This window comes from Pelophylax lessonae (assembly GCF_965119305.1).
Source record: "Pelophylax lessonae genome assembly, chromosome: 7".
In the NCBI taxonomy this organism is placed as follows: Eukaryota; Metazoa; Chordata; class Amphibia; order Anura; family Ranidae; genus Pelophylax; species Pelophylax lessonae.
In genome coordinates this window covers 214,345,148-214,361,574 of record NC_138774.1, presented here as the reverse complement: position 1 = coordinate 214,361,574, position 16,427 = coordinate 214,345,148, and the positions used below count along the sequence as shown (strand labels likewise).

At 51.8% G+C, this 16,427-nt stretch overlaps 1 protein-coding gene across 1 annotated transcript in view; it reads left to right on the top strand.

Annotated features, from left to right (window-relative positions):
• Nucleotides 1-14,414, top strand: part of EDF1 (endothelial differentiation related factor 1) — a 42,852-nt gene extending 28,438 nt beyond the window's left edge. The window contains exon 5 of the mRNA XM_082264565.1: nt 13,946-14,414. Within this exon, the coding sequence (XP_082120691.1) occupies nt 13,946-14,004 (59 nt within the window). The 3' untranslated portion in view covers nt 14,005-14,414. The remainder of the gene's footprint in view (nt 1-13,945) is intronic.
• The last annotated feature ends 2,013 nt before the right edge of the window (nt 14,415-16,427 follow it).

Here is a 16,427-nt window from a genome sequence, read left to right as displayed (position 1 = left end):
CGCTCCTCTCTTGATCTAGTGGGGTCTGAGGTAGAGGCTGAAGTTGAGGGGGTTGATAATTCTCCCCCTGGCTCGCCTGAAGAGCTTGCAATCATGGATGAGTTGATTGCTTCCATTAAGCAGACGCTACGTTTGCAGGACGAGGTGTGTCCCCCAGCTGCCTTGGCGGCTTATGGGACGCAGAGAAAACGCAGGACGCCGCAGGTTTTTCCCTGCAATGCTGATTTTCAGCGCGCTGTTAAGGACCAATGGCGCGATTTGCGCAAGCCTTTTGCGGTACCAAGTAAATTTAAGCTGCGTTATCCTTTCTCGCCTGCCACTGATGAAAGGTGGTGTGTGCCTCCGCCAGTGGATCATGCGATTGCGGTTTTGAACAAAGCCACTGCGATCCCTGCAGAGGGATCCCCTGTTTTCCGTGATGCCACGGATAGGAGACTGGAGTCTCTTGCCCGTCATACTTATTCTGTTACGGGTTCTATGCTTAAGGCTCTGTTTGCTTCTCTCATGGCGGCCCAGGCGATCGCAAGTTGGACGCAGATGCTTAGGCGCGTCCTAGTGGCCGATTCGGCCTCGGCGGCGACCCTGGATATGGTGGATCAGATCCACCAGGGTGTCATGTATCTGTGTGATGCGGACCTGGACCTGATTCCGTTGGCCGCGCGTGTGCACAGCGTGGCGGTGTTGTCTCGCCGCCTGGTTTGGTTGAAATGTTGGTCGGTGGACCAATCTTCACGTAAAACCTTAGCCAATCTGCCTTATGATGGGTCTCGCCTTTTTGGGGAGTCCCTGGATGTGTTGATTAAGGGGATTACCGGGGGTAAGAGCACTCTCTTGCCCCATTTCCCCAAGGCTAAGGGGGCTTCTGGGAAGAAGCATGCTCATTTTCGGCCCCCTCAGGGGTCCTTTCGTGCCTTTCGGCCGCACTACAAGGGCAAACCGTTCAAGGGCCAAGGCTCTCAGAAGAAGCCCTGGTCTGGGAAACAGAAGTCCGGTCAATCCGGACCTGCGGCCCATAACAGTTCGGCCTGAAGGGGCGCCCTCACCCAGTTTTGGGGTGGGGGGACGCTTGCTCGGTTTTCTTCAGCCCTGGTTGGCCCGTGTGAGGGACAGATGGGTTCTGGAAATCGTTCGATCTGGTTACAAGATCGAGTTTCTCTCTTGGCCGGAGAGCAGATTTTTTCCCTCAAATCTTCAACTGTCTCCAGAGCGCCTGCGGGATCTGCACCTGGCGGTGCGGGACCTGAGGGCTCAGGGAGTGGTGGTTCCGGTGCCTCATCGGGACAGATTTCGGGGGTTTTATTCCAATCTGTTCACCGTGCCCAGGAAGGAGGGCAAGGTTCGTCCGATTCTGGACTTGAAAGCTCTGAACCGCTCTGTGCGAGTTCGCAAGTTCCGCATGGAATCCCTGCGCTCGGTGGTGGCTGCCCTGGTTCCGGGGGAATTCATGGCCTCCATCGATTTGAAGGATGCGTACCTTCACATCCCCATATTCGAGGGTCATCAGAAGTACCTTCGATTTGCCATTGCGGAGGATCACTACCAGTTTGTGGCGTTGCCCTTTGGGCTCGCCTCGGCTCCGCGGGTCTTCACCAAGGTGCTTGCACCGGTTCTGGCATTATTGAGAGCCCAGGGCATTTCTGTCCTGGGGTATCTGGACGACATTCTGGTTCGGTCTGCGACCAGACAGGGTCTGGAGAAGGACCTGTCTGTCACAATGCAAACTCTGCAGGAGTTCGGTTGGACGATAAATGTTCCAAAGTCGACACTGAGTCCGTCGGTTCGTCTCCCCTATCTGGGAATGATACTGGACTCGGTGCAGGCGAAGGTCTTCCTGCCGGAAGACAAACTCAGGACTCTTCAGGAGGAAGTCAGGTCCCTCAGGGACGTTCCACACTCGTCTCTGCGGACGGGTATGAGATGTCTGGGATTGATGGTCTCGGCCTTCGAGGCGATTCCTTTCGCGCAGTTTCACACGCGGGGTCTCCAAGCGGAGATCCTGTCCAGGTGGGACGGGCGACCTCAATCTCTGGATCTTCAGATCTCGTTGAGTCATCGCACCAGGGAAAACCTTCTGTGGTGGCTCCAGTCCCCGTTGGTGTCCGGGGGCAAGTCGTTTCGTCCGATCTCGTGGACGATAATCACCACGGATGCCAGCCTGTCGGGCTGGGGTGGTGTTCTGGGCGTTCTGTCCGCCCAGGGGACCTGGTCGGAGGGGGAGTCTTCCCTTCCGATCAACATTCTGGAATTGCGTGCAATAAGGCTCTGTCTTCATCGCTGGACGGACCGGCTGCAGGGCTGCCCGGTTCGGGTGCAGACGGACAATGCCACGGCGGTGGCCTACATCAACCACCAAGGGGGCACCAGGAGTGCCCGAGCGGCTCGAGAAGTGGCCGACATTCTGTCTTGGGCCGAGACTCATGTCCCGGCGATAACGGCGGTTCACATTCCGGGAGTGGAGAACTGGCAGGCGGACTATCTGAGTCGCCAGACCCTGGATCAGGGGGAATGGTCTCTCCACCCGGCTGTCTTCCAGATGTTGTGCGCGAAGTGGGGTCTTCCAGATGTGGACCTGTTCGCGTCTCGCCTCAACTACAAGGTGAAGAGGTTCGTGGCAAGGACGCGCGACCCTCGGGCAGACGCGTCGGACGCGTTAGTGGCCCCGTGGCATCAGTACAGGCTGATGTACGCGTTTCCACCGATTCAGTTGCTGTCCAGGTTCCTTCGCAGGTTGCACTCGGAACGCAGCACGGTGATTCTTGTGGCACCGGACTGGCCTCGCCGGTCCTGGTACGCAGACCTCGTGAATCTGGCGGTCGACGCTCCTTGGCGTCTGCCTCTTCGAGACGATCTACTGTCTCAAGGACCGATTTACCATCCTGCTTTACAGTCGCTGGCTTTGACGGCCTGGCTGTTGAGACCGAGGTCCTGAAGGAGAAGGGTCTCTCTCCAGAGGTCGTTCATACTTTGATCAACGCGAGGAAGTCTTCCTCGGGGAAGGTTTATTACCGTACTTGGAAGGCCTATTTTGCCTGGTGTGAGTCCAGGGGGTTTTCACCCCGCACGTACTCGGTTTCCCGTGTGCTGTCTTTCCTTCAGACGGGTGTCGATCAGCGTTTGGCGCTGGCTACGATTAAGGGTCAGGTGTCGGCGCTGGCCGTTCTGTTTCAACGTCCCGTGGCTTCCAACTCCTTGGTTGGCACTTTTATTCAGGGTGTGCGGCATCTGGTTCCTCCTAGGAGGGATCCTTTGCCCCCTTGGGACTTGAATCTAGTTCTATCTGTGTTACAACGTGCTCCTTTTGAACGTATCAGGGAGATCTCGTTGTCTATGTTGTCCAAAAAGGTCGCCTTTTTGGTGGCGATCACTTCGGCTCGCAGAGTGTCGGAACTGGCGGCTTTGTCCTGCAAGTCTCCGTACCTGGTTGTTCATTTGGATAAGGTGGTCTTGCGACCTAATCCTTCTTTTCTACCGAAACGAGTTTCGGAATTCCATCTTAACGAGGATATTGTTTTGCCTTCGTTGTGCACGAAGCCTAAACATCCGAAGGAGGTGAGATTGCACTCTCTGGATGTTGTTCGGGCGATAAGGGTTTACTTTAAATGGACTGAGTCTTTTCGTAAGACTGACTCCTTGTTTGTTCTTCCAGAGGGTCCTCGGAAGGGCATGGCGGCTTCCGCCTCTACCATTGCCAAATGGATCAGGCAGACCATTGAACAGGCCTATGCCTTGCAGGGGAAGGTTCCCCCTGTGCCTGTGAAGGCGCACTCTACTAGATCACTGAGTACGTCTTGGGCCTGCCGTCATGGGGCTTCTGTAGCCCAGGTGTGTAAGGCGGCGACTTGGTCGACCGTACACACTTTCACAAAATTCTACAAAGTAGATGTTCAGGCATCGGCGGATGCTTCCTTTGGCCGCAAGGTTCTTAGTGCGGCTGTTCCATAGGGTCCCTTGTTGGGGACTCCTGGCTGTTGGGATAGTTTTTTGTATCCCCTGGTTTTTTGTCTTTTCCTGGGTTGTTGCTCCTGTTGAGCACTTATTTTGCTGTTGCCCAGCTGGTTTCCTTCCTTTGGTAAGGTTCCTTTCTTTGATGTGGAGACTGCGTTGCCTTTCGGCGCGGATGCGTTTCCCACCCCTCATGTTTGCACTGCTTTGGGACGTCCCCATATGTGACGAATATGAAGAGGCGGCGACTGTCGGAGGACGTAAGAGAAAACGGAATTTTTGTAAAATCTTACCTGTAAAATTCCTTTCTCTGAGTCCTCCGACAGTCGCCGCCCCCGCCCCTCTTTTGGGGTTTGAATGTATACTCTACTGCTATTCCACTAAAACTGAGATATGGTTGCAGGAAGTAGGAGGGTATTGACTGAGGGGACCACCCCTTGAGGGTGGGATATGTTAAAGCTTTATTGTTAACATATTCTGTTGCCTAGCTACTCCTTCGGAGCAAAGTCTAATACCCCATATGTGACGAATATGAAGAGGCGGCGACTGTCGGAGGACTCAGAGAAAGGAATTTTACAGGTAAGATTTTACAAAAATTCCGTTTTTCTCTTTTTGCAAATGAAATCCCAGGATAAAATCTATCCTGCGGTTGCAGCCAGAGATTGCAGTTTTTCTGCAAAGCCTGATGTCAAAAGTGGAGTCTTGTTTGTTCTAGTGCTACTAGCCGCAAACTTCCCCGGTCCTCCCCTCCATCTGCAGGATCTTCGGATTCTGACAAAGACCTGGTCGCCGCAGACCACCCTGAGGGGTTGGTGTCTTCGCATTCTGACGGTGAAGAGGACCTATTCTCCTCAGCTGTTGCACAGGAACGCACTTTGGTGGGAAATTTGATAGTTTCTGTAAGGGAAACTCTAAAAATGGGTGATGCTCCTGCAAATATCACAAATCTAGTGTGGATGAACAGTGGCGACACATCAAGCACATGTTGGTTGTTCTCAAGCGCTTTACACTCCGCTATACCTTTGCCGGGCTGTCCCACTGAAAGTGGATTCCCCGGTGGCCAGGTTGAATAAAGCGACTCTGGTGCCAGTGGAAAAGTCTCCAACCATTTCAGATCCCGTGGATAGACGGGTGGAATCCTTATCCCGTCATGTTCATGTGGTAACGGGTCACATGTTAAAAGCTAACTTTGTGAAGATTCTCGTAGCGCAGACTGCTGCTCAATGGGGGAAAGTTACTGAAGAGTAACTTGGAAACGACACAGCTACCCCCTGCGGTACCGGAGCTGTTGGACCAGACCCTGTGTGTGTGTGTGTGTGTGTGTGTGTGTATATATAATATAATATATATTATTTATTTATTTTAACCTATTTATTTTGATAAACGATATGTCCATTTCACTATTGCTTTAAAATTTATTTCGTTGGGTTATTTCCATGGGGCTGATTGTGTCCTACACCCAGGAGCTGCGATTGTGCTCCGGGGGCCTCCCCTTTCTCTCGCACTGTTAGGGGGCAGGGTAGGCTATCCATTGCACAATCGGTGCCACACCACGTGCCGTGCGCCTGATGTCTCAGCGCCGATCACGATCTAACAGCAGCGGCTTTCAGGTGCTGAGTCTGGTGTCGGATGCTGGTGAGCGTGCATGCTCTCCACACCTTAGGACTCACTAGGTAACTATTTTTGTGCTTGCCTGTGCACTCCCTATTTCTATTTTCCTTCATTTTTTTCAAGTCCATATTTCTTTATGGACTTGAATCTTTTTTATTCTCTATATTTTACCCTTTGGAGTCCCCTGCTCCTTGCTATTCTTACTGATTTCTATTATACTTTGCACATTTTTCTATACGATGATTCATTCCTGACTCACTTGCCACTACTTGTATTATCTATCCATGGCCTGCACTTTGGGCACATTGGTCTTACTATTTATATGCATTCTTTCTTTGGCTATGTCTTGTGTCGACACAGGTTGCATCTCTATTTTTTTTTTTTTCCCCTCCATTCCTGAGCACCACTTTTTCCTCCTTTTTTTTCTTTTGGGTTGTTCACTTTCTGCCCTTTTTTTTTTACTTCACCAGTCTTACCATGGTTGGATCAGGTTTCCCAGCTTTTTTCAGATATATATCACCCTCTAAGCAGCACTACCATTATACTCGTTGTACATTATTTATTTTATCATTATTTCTACAGACCTACTCCTTCGCTGCTGTGTGTATATTTAATTTTTTTTTATTGGGGACCTTGAGTGGCTTTGGTCGTGCTTTGGACTGCCATGCTCCCTCAGCTCCTGGGTTGGACATTACACTTCTCAGCTACCTGCCACCCTCATTACCACTCCAACTCTGAACCCATTTGTAAGCCATCCTATATTTTTCATGTTTTTTTTTTTCCCCCAAGTTTTCTGGATCAAGTTCCATAGATACTCATGTATACCCTTTTCTTGTAGACCCCTGTCCTGCATCTACTTCTGAGAGAATGCATTTAACGCATGAAACGCATCGTGTCTATGATGCAGCTCTAACAATACTACATGATGCATTTTGTTTTCTCTTACGTCCTCCGACAGTCGCCGCCCCTTCCCAAGTCTTCACCAATGGGTATTGACCTTTGCTCCGCAGGAGTAGCTAGGCACAAGATTTGTTAACAAAAGCTTTTAGCATAGACACACCCCTAGGGGCTGTCCCCTTAGTCAATGCCTCCCTGCACCAGCATTCTCAACTCAGTTTGATCTTGCCTAGCTTAGGAGTAGCAGGCTTTCCTGTGCTGGGGCTCCAGTCTCAGCCTTCTACCCTTTTTTTTTTTTTATTTTATTTCAAGTATTTTTCTTTCTTTACTAGCTGTTGTTTTGTCAGCTTTAGTTTAGGGATCTTCGGATGAAGATGATCATGCGGCGCTGGGTCTCGGACTGGCCACCCTGGATCCCAGGGCTGTGGGCCAGATGGATCCCCAGCCTGCCATCGAGCGTTCAGCTATGGTTCGCCCTGGCGCTATGAACGACCCATCCCTGTTCGCTGCAGGGATGCTGCCTGTGAGGTGGCTACCTCACTGGACGCCATTCTGCGGTCTCGTGCTGCAGTCCACTGCGTCCTGGCTGCGGCACTCCCTGTCATCCTGATAGCGCTTTGTCGCTTGAGACGGCTCCCCGCGCCATCCGGTACGGTAAGCACCTTTTCTATGTGGGGGCCTCTGTCTGGGGTGTCAGTCTGCTGCACTGTGTGTCCCCTCATGTCTGTGTAGTGGGCTCCCTGATGTATCCCTGCGGGGTTATTATTTATTCAATGTAGTGAGGTGGGGACCCCTCCCTTTCATATGTCACCTTGTGTGTTATGAGTGCAGACATGTATGTGCGGCGACTGCTACGGCCGAGCGCCACGCGGTCCGCCATTTTCACTGTGTGACATGTTGGCTTCACCCTGGGCCTTGTACAGGGTTGCGGTGCTTTTGGCGCCGATCGCCGCCATTTTTGGTGTGTGGCGGGCCGCTCGATCCGAGCACGTCGGCAGCCATTTTCTAGAAGCCTCCATTGATTCCTATGGGAAGCCATTTTCCCTGAGCCAGCAGCAGTGTTATAGTTCAGCCTATCTCTGGAACAGCGATCAGTGGCAACGCTCTGCGCGCTCTGCAGGTGATTTCTCCATGATTCAGCTGTTTTCTGCCCCTGTGGGGATCGGTGCTTGTTGTGGGCTTTGCGGTGGGCTGCGCTCGCCGCAGCGCTTAAAGGGCCAGTACCTTTTTGTTTCACACTTGTTTATTGACATGGATTCTCTGGATAACTGGTTCCCCCAGCCTGGTGGAGGACCCTGGGTCTGCTAAACCCCCGCTGTGCTTTACTTGGCCGCTGTGGTGACATTTTTGGTGTCATTGATGGGGGTGCGGATGGCTGAATGTTCTGCATAGTTGCGGGCCAGGTTATCTGTCTCCTCTGTTTCAGATGGTGATGTGGCTGCTGTGACTGGCTTGCCCTTTTCAGGGTCTCGCTCATCTCTGGCCCTTTTGGGGTCTGGAGGGGAGGCAGAGGTTGAAGGGGTTGATACGTCTCCCCTATGGCGCCCTATGGCGTCTCATTCCTCATTCGCACCTTTGTTCTTGTGCTTATGGATGTGCTGCTCCCTCCCATGAAAGATCATCCTTTAGGATACATAGAAACTGCTTGTTGGCGCGGGTTTTTTCCCTGCCCTGCTGCATTTCATCACGCTGTGATTGAACAATGGCGCAAAAAAAAAAAAAAAAGCCCTTATTTCAATTTTACGCTGCTTCACCCTGTTGCGCCCTCCACGGAGGAGCGCTTGTGTGTGGCACCCCAGGTGGATCACGCTGGGGCCGTGTTGGCCAGGGTTACCCTGGTTTCCACTGGAGGATACCCCGGTTTTCCGGGATCCTACGGACGGGAGGTTGGGGTCTCTTGCCCGCCATGCTTATATGGTGGCGGGCTCTATGCTCGAACCTATTTCGCTTCCGTCATGGTGGCTCAAGCGGGGACCGCCTGGACTGAGGGGCTCTGGCGCACCCTTGTATCTGCTGCTGCACAGCCAGCTGCGCAGGCTATGGTAGTCTTGCTCCATCAGGGGGTCATGTACTTTTGCGATGCGGCCTTGCATGAGGCCCCTCTCGCTGCACGCCTGTCTAGTGTCGTGGTGCCTACCGTCGACTGATCTGGCTGATGCGTTGGTCGACTGACCAATTGTCACGGAAAACGGTGGATGGTTTTCTCTGTGCTGGGTCTCGCCTTTTTTGGCGAGGCTTTGGATACTCTGGTGAATGAAGTGACTGGGGGCAAGAGCTCTCTGTTGCCCCAGAATCCGAAGGACACGTCCTTTCGCGGCGAGCGGGGCCCCGCATTTGGACCCTCTCAGGGGTCTTTTTCATGCCCTTAAGTCGCAGTCCAGGGGTAGACCCTTCGTAAGGCCAAGGTGGCCTAAAGGAGCCCTGGGCGGGTAGCGAGATTCCGGCTGCGCCGGCTCTTTGCCCCATTCCGCTTCTGCCTGAAGGGACGCCCTCACCCGCTTCTGGGGTGGGGGAACGTTTGTGCGTTTCTCCTCCAGCCTTGGCTGTCCCGCCTCGGGACAGGTGGGTTCAGGAATTCGTTCGAACGAGATACAAGATCGGACAGGTTTTTTTCCTCAATTCTTCGGCTGTCTCCTGGGCGCATGCAGGATCTCCTGGCCCAGGGGGTGGTGGTCCCGGTGCCTCACCGGGTCAGGTTTCGGGGGTTTTTACTCCAATTTGCTCACTGTGGCCAGTAAGGAGGGCAAAGTACGTCCGATCCTGGACTTATAAGCTCTGAACCCCTTTGTGCATGTTCAGGAGTTTTGCGTGGAATCCCTGCGCTCGGTGGGGTTGCCCTGAGCCCGGGAGGATTCCTGGCCTTTGTTGGCCTGTGGGATGCGTGCCTGCGCATCCCTATTTTCGAAGGTCGCCAGAGGTGCCTTGGTTCGCCATTACGGAGGACCGTTGCCGGTTCGCGGCGTTGCCTTTCGGTCTCGCTTCGGCTCCACGGGTTCTTACCAAGTGCTGGCACCTGTTCTGGGCCTGTTGAGAGCCCAGTGCGTTGCGGTCTTGGGTTGTCTGGATGATCTCCTGTTTAGATCGAGTGTCAGTCAGAGCCTGCTGAACGCCCTGTCCACTACGGTACAGGCGCTTCAGGAGTTCGGTTGGACCATCGACGTTCCGAAGTAGACGCTGTCTCCTGCGTTTCGCTTTCCCTATCGGGGAATGGTTCTGGACTCTGCTCATGCTAGTGTGTTCCTGCCGGAGGGAGAACTCCGGACTATTCAGGATGAGGTCAGGGCCCTCCGGGACACCCGTTCCTTCTCACTCAGGACCTGTATGCGGTGCCTGGGGTTAGTGGTCTCGGCCTTCGAGGCGATTCCCTTTGATCGGGTTTCACACGCGGTCTCCCCTAGGGGAGATTCTGGCCAAGTGGAAAATGCGTCCTCAGTCTTGGGATCTGAGGGTTTTCGTTGAGCGCCGAACCAGAAGAGCTCTTCTGTGGTGGCTCCAGTCCCCGGCTGTGTCGGGGGGCAAGTCTTTTCGTCCGTTGCTATGGACGGTGATCACCACGGCTGCCAGTCTGTCGGGCTGGGGTGGTGTTCTGGGCAACCTGTTTGCCCAGGGAACTTGGTAGGAGGAGGGATCCTCCCTTCCGATCAGCAATCTGGACTTGGGAGAGATACAGCTTTGCCTTCTCCAGTGGTCGGTACGACTTCAGGGCCGTATGGTTCGGGTTCAGACGGACTATGCCACCGCGGTGGCTTACGTCGACCACCAAGGGGGCACCAGGTGTGCCCGACATTCTGTCCTGGGCCGGACCTCACGTCCCGGCGTTCACGACAGTTCACATTCCGGGGGTGGGGAACTGGCAGGTCGGTTATCTGAGCCGCCAGACCCTGGACCAGGGGGATTGGTCCCTACACCCGGAAATCTTTCAGATGCTGTGCTCGAGGTGAGGATCCCCGAATGTAGATCTGTTTTGTGTCTCGGCTGAACAACCTGGGGGAAAGGTTTGTGGCAAGCACGCGCGATCCTCGGGCGGCCGCCTCGGACGCGTTGGTGGCACTTTGGCATCAGTATCGGCTGATGTATGCCTTTCCTCTACTTCAGTTGCGATCCAGGCTCCTTCATGGGTTGGCCTGAAAATCGCACGTGGTGTTTCTGATGGCACCCGACTGGCCTCGCCGGTCCTGGCACATGGACATCGTTCATATGGCTGTCGTGCCTCCGTGGCGCCTGCCACTGCGGGAAGCCCTTCTGTCTCGTTGACCGATCTTCCTTCCTGCTTTACAGTCGCTGGCTGTAACGTCCTGGCTGTTGGAAGCCAGATCCTGTGGACGGGGGTCTCTCCCCTGTGGTCCTTTCTTCTCTACTCACGGCAAAAAAGCCTTGTCTGGTAACGTTTATTACCGTGCTTGGAAAGCGTACTTTGCCTGGTATGTGTCCAGGGGATTCTCCCCTCCCCTCGGTGTCGAGAGTGTTGGCTTTCCTTCAGACTGGTGTGGTCCAGCTTTTGGCGCTGGCCACGATAACGGGCCAGGTTTCTGCACTGGCTGTTCTTTTTCGGCGCCCTATGGCGTCTCATTCCTCATTCACATCTTTGTTCGAGGTGTGCGTCTTTTGGCCCCTCCTCGGAGGGGGCCCTTACCTCCGTGGGACTTGGACTTGGTTCTGTCCATGTTGCAGCGTGTCCCCTTTGACAACTTCAAGGGGATATCGTTTGTCTCTGCTGTCTGAAAAGATTGCCTTTTTTAGTGGCGATCACTTCGGATCGCAGGGTGTCAGAGTTGGCGGCGCTGTCCTGCCGTTCTCCCTACTCGGTGGTTCACAAGGGTAAGGTGGTCTTGCGACCTCACCCGCCCTTCATCCCGAAGGTGGCTCTGGCTTTCACCTTGGTGAGGACATTGTCGTGCCTTCGCTCTGTGCGAAGCCCGTGCATCCTAGGGGGTTGCTTTGCATTCCTTGGATGTTGTCAGGACGCTCAGAGTTCCCCCTGTCGTCCGCTATTTCCTTTCGCGAGTCGGATTCCCTCCTTGTCCTTCCTGAGGGTCCTCGGAAGGGCATGGCGGCGTCTGCGGCGACCATTGCCAAATGGATCTGACAGTCCATTGTTCTGGCCTGTACTTGCAGGAACGGGTTCCACCCTTCCCTGTTAAGGCGCACTCTACCAGATCTGAGTACGTCTTGGGCCTTCCGGCTTCGGGCTTTGGTGGCCCTGGTGTGCGAGGCTGCGACTTGGTCGTCCGTGCACACTTTCTCCATTTTTTATAAGGTGGCTGTTCAGGCATCGGCCAATGCCTCCTTTGGCAGTAAAGTTCTCAGTGCGGCAGTGCCTTAGGGACCCTTGTTTTTTGGGTCCTTGGCTGTTGGGGTGTTTTACCCCTGGGTTACTTGTTTTTCCTGGGTTGTTGCTCCTGTTGAGCACGTTTTTCCTGTTGCCCAGTTGGTTCTCTTACTGTGGGTAAGGTTCCTTTCTCTGATGTGGGTAGTGTGTTGCTTTTTCTGCGGCTGCGTCTCCCACCCCTCAGGTCTACACTGCTTTGGGACGTCCCATTGGTGAAGACTTGGGAAGGGGCGGCGACTGTCGGACGTAAGAGAACTGAATTTTTGTAAAATCTTACCGGAAAATTCCTTTCTCTGAGTCCTCCGACAGTCGCCGCCCCCCGCCCCTCTTTTGGGGTTTTTGTGTACTCTTACTGCTATGCTACCAAACTGAGTTGGGAATGCTGGTGCAGGGAGGTATTGACTAAGGGGACAGCCCCTAGGGGTGTGTCTATGCTAAAAGCTTTTGTTGTTAATAAATCTTGTGCCTTGCTACTCCTGCGGAGCAAAGGTCAATACCCATTGGTGAAGACTTGGGAAGGGGCGGCGACTGTCGGAGGACTCAGAGAAAGGAATTTTACGGTAAGATTTTACAAAAATTCCGTTTTTTTTTTTTTTTTTTTTTTTTTTATGTATGATATGTCATTTTTGGAATGATGTATTTATTCATATATTAATCTATTTCATATACACTGGCTCATATTTTTTCTACATGTATTTTTCTGGTGTTAAATGCCATGGATTTCTTGTCTTTATCAGATCATTAAATAAACATTACTGTGATACTTTTTATCAGCTGCTTACCATTGCCTCATTTAATGTCCCAATTCTCCTTTTTTCTTGGTCGTCTGACTTTCAGGGATGGAGATATTGTATGGCTTAGACCAGGTATCTCATTTAAAGTCCCAAATTCCCCCTTTTTGCTTTCACAAGGGGTGATTGTGCCAGCTCCGGAACGTTTTCAAGTATTTTTCCAATCATCTGTTCACCGTGCCCAGAAAAAGCAAGGTGTGTCCCATCCTAGATCTCAAGGCCCTGAACCGTTTTGCACGGGTACATAGGTTTCGGATGGAGTCCATCCGCACGGTTGTAGCGTCTTTGCATCAGTGAGATTTCTTGGCCTCCATAGATGGGGATGTGTAGATATGCGTCCTTTATCTACGCTGGACACCAGCAGTTTCTCCACTTTGCGGTACCTGAGCAGCATTAGCAGTTTGTAGCGTTACCCTTTGGTCTCGCCTCCGCTCCCAGGGTGTTTACCAAGGTTCTGGCTCTAGTGCTAGCATTGCTGCGCCGGAGGGGAATTGCGGTACTGGGGTACCTGGATGATCTGTTGAGAGCGGACACTCATTTGACCCTGTTGGGGGAATGGTTTTAAGCCAATTTGTTTTCTGCTACATATTTTTGGTTAAAAAAAAATCGCAATAAGCGTATTTTGATTGGCTTGCACAAAAGTTATTGCGTTTTTACTAACTACGGGAAAGATTTCCTTTTTTTTTTTTCCAGGACTGCGACATTGCGGCGGACAGATCGGACCCCTGACTGACATTTTTGACACACTTGGGGGTACCAGTGACATTACTACAGTAATCGGTTCTATAAATATGCACTGTTGCTGTAAAAATGACACTGGCAGAGAAGGGGTTAACTTTGCTGGTGATCAAGGGGTTAAGTGTGTCCCTAGTGGCGTGATTCTAACTGTCAAGGGGCATGGCTAGTGAAGTAACCACAGAGACATGCAATCCTATATAGCAGGATCGCATAGCCTCTCTGCTTACTTCAGGGAGAATGACAGACGGCTGTGTTTACATCAGCGTTCTGTCTTTCTCTCTCTGCTGTGGGAGATCGCGAGTGGCCGGCGGCCATCGGAGCCGCCGGTCACACGCGCTGGCTCCCCAGGGAACGAGCGGGGGCGGGAGCGCGCTACAGTCTCGTGGGCGAGCAACGTAGGTCTACGACGCTTATCCTGCAAGCGGCAGAGTGCCTCAGTAAATGTACGGTGGGCGAGGCAAAGTGGTTAAGGACTTCTATATGGACTTTTTTATTTTTTTCACAATTATGCACATTGTTCATGATTATTGATTTTTATGTCACTATTCATTGTTAGCGCTACACGTTTATTCTTTGTTTGGTGCTACAAGTAAGAAAAATTAAGGCAGTCCCACTTACTGACCCCCCTGTTTTCCAGGCCTCAAGCTACGTGGGAAGGACATTGGGAAGCCTCTGGAAAGTGTCCCAAAGAAATGAAAACAAAGCCTCGAAATCGGTGACCCCAGCTGATCTCGACCAGTCCCATGCGGGACTGGGGTTTTACATTGCCAATCTGTACACATCGGGGTTTTGGACTTTGCTAGACAGGACAGACTGAACGCAATCTTGTTACCTGCTGTAAAAACAAAGTATGCATCTCTTACAGATAACACAAAAGTAGGAACTGCAAGGCTCCTGCCAGGCCCAGCTGATTTTAAAATGTATGGGCAGATATTGGATGCTTATTGGTTCCCATATGTTTTCCACACAAATGGAGCTGCTTTCTAACTTTTTATTTTATTTTTTTTTTTAATTTCAGCAGATGGGAGGATTGTTCCCTCCGTTGTTTATATAAGTTCTCACATCCTTGTATGTAATTGTAAAATAAAAATTATCCTACACCTGAATTAACTTCTGATGCTTTTTCATTAAATAAAGTAAATTCCACATTCTTAAAGGGAATGTATACCAAGAGTAATGTACAGAAGATGCAAAAGAATGTCTCATTGCTTTTTGGTGCATTGCTGCATAAGCTGCAATGGTTTGTACTTGCAACACCTTCTGTCCAATTGGATCTACAGCTAAATATGAAATCTACCTTTTGATGCATTTATCTATTCAGTCAAAATTTTATTCTATTTTGAATACTGCTAGCACAATTTACCTGAAAGAGGAAGTAAAGTCACTTAAAAAAAACGAGAGAAAAAAAAGCCCTGTAAAGAGAAAGGCATAATGAGCTAGTATGCATCGCATACTAGCTCATTATGAAGTACTTGCCTTAAAACTAAGCCCCCGCCGTGCCGCCCCCTCAGCGACAGGACGGCCGACATGTCCGGCCGTCCTGCTTCCGGGTTCGCGTCCTCCGGCCATCTGATTGGCCGGAGGCGTGATTACATCACTCCCGCGCGTCCGTGCGGGAGCCGCTGTTCACGGCATAGGACTCTGAAGGCACGGATGGCCGTTCCTTCAGAGCGCATGCGCCGATGACGTCATCAGCAGTATGCACTCTAAATATCTCCTAAACGGTGCATGTTTAGGAGATATGTATAGCACCTATAGGTAAGCCTTAATATAGGCTTACCGATAGGTAAGAGTTTGTGAAGTGGGTTTACAACCTCTTGAAGTCTTTTGTTTTTGCATCAACTTGGCATGATCCCTTGCAAATTTAGATCAGCATGAGAGTTGAGGTTCCAACAATACAAGTCAGGTTGACTCTACTCCAGGAGTCTTCAAACTATGCCCCTCCAGTTGTTCAAAAACGACTTTCTCTTACGCCCTCCCGGCAGTCGCCGCCCATTCACACAGTCTTCACTTATGGGGTATTGACTTCATCTCCACAGAAGTTTCTAGGCATAAGACTTGTAAAAGAACAATAAATCTACATAGTCACACCCATGGGGGCTGTCCTACTAGTCCAATACCCCTCTGCAATAGCCATCCCAATTCAGTTTGGCTTCTGCCTAGATTAGGAGTGGATAGGCTTCCCTGTGCTGGGGCTACAGTCTCAGCCTTCCTCTTTTCTTTATGATTTATTTTCTGGAAATGTCATTTTTCTTTACATTGCTAGCTTTTTATTTTGTCAGCGCTAGTTAGTTAGATCTTCGGATGAAGACGACTTTGCGGAGCTGGGAATCGGACTGACCGTCCTGGTTCTCCAGGACAGAGGGTCAGATGGAATCCTAGTCCGCCATTGAGCGTTTCGAGGGGCTATGTGTTCGCCCTGGCCTCATGAATGACCCATCTCTGTCCATCAGGGATGCAGCCAGGTGAGCTCCTCACTGGCTACCTCACTGGACACAGCATAGGTTCGTCCGTGCATCCTAGTGTCCTGCGTTTTTGGCTGGCGGCACTCCCCTGCCATCTGAGGGCGGGTGGTTTCCCGCTTGATCTGAGGCACCCCACGCCATCGGTACAGGTAAGTACATTCTATGTGGGGCCTCTGTCTGGGGTCGACAGTCCATGGGTGTCTGTGGTGTCCCCTGTGTCTGTGCGTTTTTTGGGCTCCCTGTCCCGGTCCCTGCTGGGGCGCTTTTCCCTCACAGCAGCGCTGTGTGGGGTTTTTTGGGGGTCCCTCTCCTACATGTCAGTTGAATCTGCACCTGCCTCCGGAGCGTTTGAAGGATCTGTGGGAGTCTGTGCAAGATCTCCTGGCTCAAGGGGTGATTGTGCTGGTTCCTCAGCGGGAACGCTCTCAATGTTTCTATTCAAACCTGTTCACGGTGCCCAGAAAGGAGGGAAAAGTGTGTCCAATCTTGGACCTTAAGGCTCTGAACTGCTTTGTGCGGGTGCAGAAGTTTTTTGAATGGAGTCCATTCGGTCGGTGGTGGCATCTTTGGATCAGGGGGATTTAATGGCTTCCAATCATCTCAAAGATGCATGTCTTCACGTCCCCATATTCGAGGGATACCAGCGATTTCTCC